Source organism: Alosa pseudoharengus, unplaced genomic scaffold (genome assembly GCF_046254945.1).
Source record: "Alosa pseudoharengus isolate Yale_2024_CS ecotype anadromous, Long Island Sound unplaced genomic scaffold, YU_APseudo_1.1 YU_APseudo_1.1_scf_5, whole genome shotgun sequence".
Lineage (NCBI taxonomy): Eukaryota > Metazoa > Chordata > Actinopteri > Clupeiformes > Clupeidae > Alosa > Alosa pseudoharengus.
Window position 1 is genome coordinate 21,719,040 of NW_027468837.1, and position 3,936 is coordinate 21,722,975.

Consider the following 3,936-nt stretch of genomic DNA (forward strand, 5'->3'; position numbering starts at 1 on the left):
TATATGAATAAATCAAACCTAATAAAGTGTCTGCCGACTAGATTTGTTAACGCATTTTGTACATTTGTGTGTGTTCGTTGCGAGAGCATCTCAAAACAACTCGTTTCCACAGAGCACTGTGCTGAAATGACTCATTTTATCGTCTTGAAATAAGAAAAACTGGATGCATTTCAAGCTTTGGAGACTGTGAAGTACTTTTCCATGACCTCTTGGTGAGTTTCTCATGTATGCGTGCTTGCTCACATGCGCTAAAGGGGAACGCAGGGAGATGCGCGTGTGGCCGAGCGAAGAGGAACCTGTCTCTTTAAGAAGACGCTCTCCTGTTGCACGGGGAGGCAGGCCGGTGTTTTTCCACTCGTGGTGATGTCTAGCGCTCACCCATTCTAAGAGACAAAGGTCAGAAAGAAAAGATTATAAATTAAATTTACTGCTGTAATTCCCTTATTCAACACCGAGCCACCGCACAATAGGGACAACTTGCTTGCTACGGAATAAAAGGAAACCAAATAAGGTAATGAGGCACAGTTCAAGTTTGCATTTAAACTGTATGTATTAGGATAATTATGTGTATTTAGAGTACATTTAGAAAAGTATTTTATGTGTTTTAAAATATTTTTTCAAAAGTTTACATACAATGATCTGCTCTGTAGGCTATAGCCTATATTACCTGTGTAAAACTCTCGGGAGAATTCAAGTTAATTTTATTTCATCTGGAACTACCGTTACTATTAATTTCTGCCATTTGTCCATGATTATAAAACATCATATGTATAAACTATATGAGGGGTGGTGCATACAATATACATCCTATGGTGTTTGAACGCACGTTTCAGCTTGTTTGCTTGGTATGGGAACTACGGCCAAGGATGCTGAGATGATATTCGCGTTCAATGGGCAATGACAGCCAATGCTTCGCAGAAGCTGTGCGCTAACTTCGCTCGCTTTGGTCATGGCTTACTAACACCATTTCCATGTCTCTCCAATACTGAGACATGGGAAAATGTGAGGATTCGAACAACACATAAACTCAAATTGAGTGTCCAAGGTCTTGCTTCTCAGTCCGCTCTACTCTCCATGCACATTTACGTGCATTTAGCACTCCATGCCATACGTGGGAAACAACGCCCGCTATTGTTTGCCCTATTCCACGCACCTGGACCTGGTGCGCAGTACTTAACTCAAAATGGAAGCAAATACTGTTTAACATCGTGTCTTAGTAAACTTCTCTGCCTGTTTGAAATCGGCAGCGCACATTCGAGTTTCTCTAACGTAGTGCTTCAAATCTATGGAGTCTATATTGGATTGCCCTCTCGTTGAGCTTCCCTTAAAAATGCTTTGTCGATCCTCTGGTAACTACTTGAAAACAATCAACTTAATCCGCGGCTATGTTGGTTAGTGTCTGTTTTTCTTTACCCTTGATTTGACTTCTGGTCCCTATTAACTGCAGTCATGGACGTAATGGTGTAGAGACACTTTTTATGGAGCTGTCAAAATTATGTTATACACGTGCTTGGCGCTGTTGTAAAGCAAGGTTATGGGAAGGTTTCTGGGAAGCAGGAAGCATCAGCTGTATACTCCTAGAAAAAGGCTATCAATCTGTGGAAATAGCCATGCAGCGTGCGTGCCTCAAAATGGTGACAGCCTTTGCGTATCGGCGACGTTTCAATTTGTCTCTTGTGCGATTGAGGAAGTAGCTTAGGGAAGGGCTGAAGCATATGTCGGGTAACCTGCGTTTGCGCTCTACGCATTGTCAAAATGTAATTTTCTGTCCAATAAGAAAACATGGTCGTGGGAAGAAAAAACGGATTAAACCTAATTTATAGGAATGAATTGAATTAAAGTGTCAGGTCGCCGCTGGAATCCCCTCCTAGAGCAGCTGAGATGAACACAGAAGTGGCCTGAAAAGGGGACATGGACATGCTTAGGTTGCTAATGGCTGGATTAAAAGGCAAAACAAGTATGCTGTGCTGTTCCTCAGCCACCCCTACCCTTCACTTTGCCACATACAATAATGCACAAAGGCTTTTGCAGTTGTTTAGATACTCAAGGAGATTTGAAAGGATGTGCAGATTGTGATCTCTGATGTGTTCATCCAAGTGGTGTGTGTGTGTGTGTGTGTGAGAGAGAGTCATTTAAAGTGTGATAGCCACATACTAGGAAATGAGATGAGAACTAAAGCTATGCAAGGGCTGGGAAACTGACAGACACCCATAGTGAGATGTCTAAGTTTAGCCAGATGTGATCCTGTAGCATAGACTTGAGTATATTATATCCACAGTGCTCAGGGTTGAAGCCTACAGGAGGAGGAAATTGGTGGCAGATTCAGTGTGAAGTCTGTCCTGTTTTGTGTTGAGACTCGGGTGCAGTGCCAGCAATATTGGTTGAATCAACATTATAGATGTTGGACTGTCCAGAATCAAATCCACGTTAAGGTCTTATATGGGACTTGTATTCGTTGCTAGGATTCTGAATTTGATTACATATAACCGTACCACACGTCAAATATCAAGTATCCCTTCAAAATGGGACGCTGACATTACAATGCTTCGGCAGACAGCCTTTGAAAGTCACTGTCGGACTCTGGCAATTACGGTAGCTCCGCAGGCAAACAGACAGAGTGCCGGCCAGCCTCCCTTTCATTCCATTGTGTGGAAGTCTTCCTGAAGGATGCTCACGTTATTGTGTGGAGAAGATAAATGGCCAGAGAGCATCAGTTATCCAGCACCACTCCCAGTAACATCTCCCTCCTCCTGCCCTCCTCCACCAACAAGCCTTCTGGGTGGCACCCCTTCTCCTTTTTATACCACTGTGAAGTTGGGGCCCTAGGTTTGTCGCCTTGGCATGGCAGTGGTGGAATTTCCTACCCAGTTACCTAGCAATATCCATTGAAGTCAGACAAGCTGGACCTCTCTGGAAAGGAAGTTTTCTCCTCTTCCCCTTTCTCGATGAAAGGGTCAGACAACGACAGGTAATGAGAGAAAAGCCAAATGACGTTGGCAATCTTGCATTGCGTTTCACTTCCTTTATCTGTTTTATTTGACGTCTTAGATTTTTTTTGTATACTGAGTAAATTGTGTCTTAATAGGGGAAGTATCTTTGGTGATTTACCAGTTGCCTTCAAGCCTGTGGAAGTGGCATTGATATCAAGAAGAGTTTTACTTGAGCTATATGATTCAAGACTGTTAATAAATCACATATCCAAGTTACTGAAATTCATTATAACTTAACTACCGGAGCCGCTTGATGAGTTGATGTTGGATTTTCAGTGATTCGCTTAGCTTTTTCTTTGTGGCTTGGCATCATATGTGCTGAAGGATCTGAACAAACGAGTACATTTGAAATAGTTTTGGATAGGCAGTGGCCTTCACAAATGTGGCAAAAAAAAGATTTATCATGAAAGCGAAACACCACTAAAAATTCACTTGTTATATCTTTTGAGGCCATTGAGGACCATAGTAAAATTGGAAGCTAGCATCACACTGGTTTTAAGTCCCCATCAGCAGCTACCTCTGGACTTTGTGTCATCCTAATTTGGATCAGACCAGTTAGACCTGTGCCTTATTAGGAACAGAACGGTGGCGGACTCAGAAGGTAACTGAGATATCAGAGCATAAATCACTTACAGTATCTTTCCTTTATAACCCATATCTTGGCTTTTCTTTTTATGACTTGGCTTGTCATATTTTATGACACTGCTCCTCGACTGCTACTTCTGCGTAAGCTTAACCACAAGCTACGCCTCCCTAGCACGTCTTGTTGGACGCTCACGGTCATGTACAAAGAAGAATAGAATTAGTTTTTTTGTGATTGTGGTCCTTCCAGTGACCAGACCAGTTGTTTAGTTCTTGTCATGTTATGAAAGCAAAGGTTCACATTCCCATGTAGGACTACAAGCCACAAAATCCCCTATGTATCGCCCAGGCTATACAGTGGAAT

The 3,936-nt window shown here is 42.4% G+C and overlaps 1 protein-coding gene across 2 annotated transcripts in view; it reads left to right on the forward strand.

Annotated features, from left to right (window-relative positions):
* The first annotated feature begins 329 nt into the window (after nucleotides 1-329).
* Nucleotides 330-3,936, forward strand: part of slc6a6b (solute carrier family 6 member 6b) — a 25,145-nt gene continuing 21,538 nt past the window's right edge. The window contains exon 1 of one of the 2 annotated variants that reach the window (XM_076268732.1): nucleotides 330-511. Coding sequence is in view for 1 of the 2 variants with exons in the window: in XM_076268729.1 (XP_076124844.1) it covers nucleotides 2,946-2,968 (23 nt within the window). In the remaining variant the exon portion in view is untranslated. Of the gene's footprint in view, nucleotides 512-2,800; nucleotides 2,969-3,936 lie in introns of those variants that run through there. The other variant, XM_076268729.1, reaches the window with a different exon arrangement.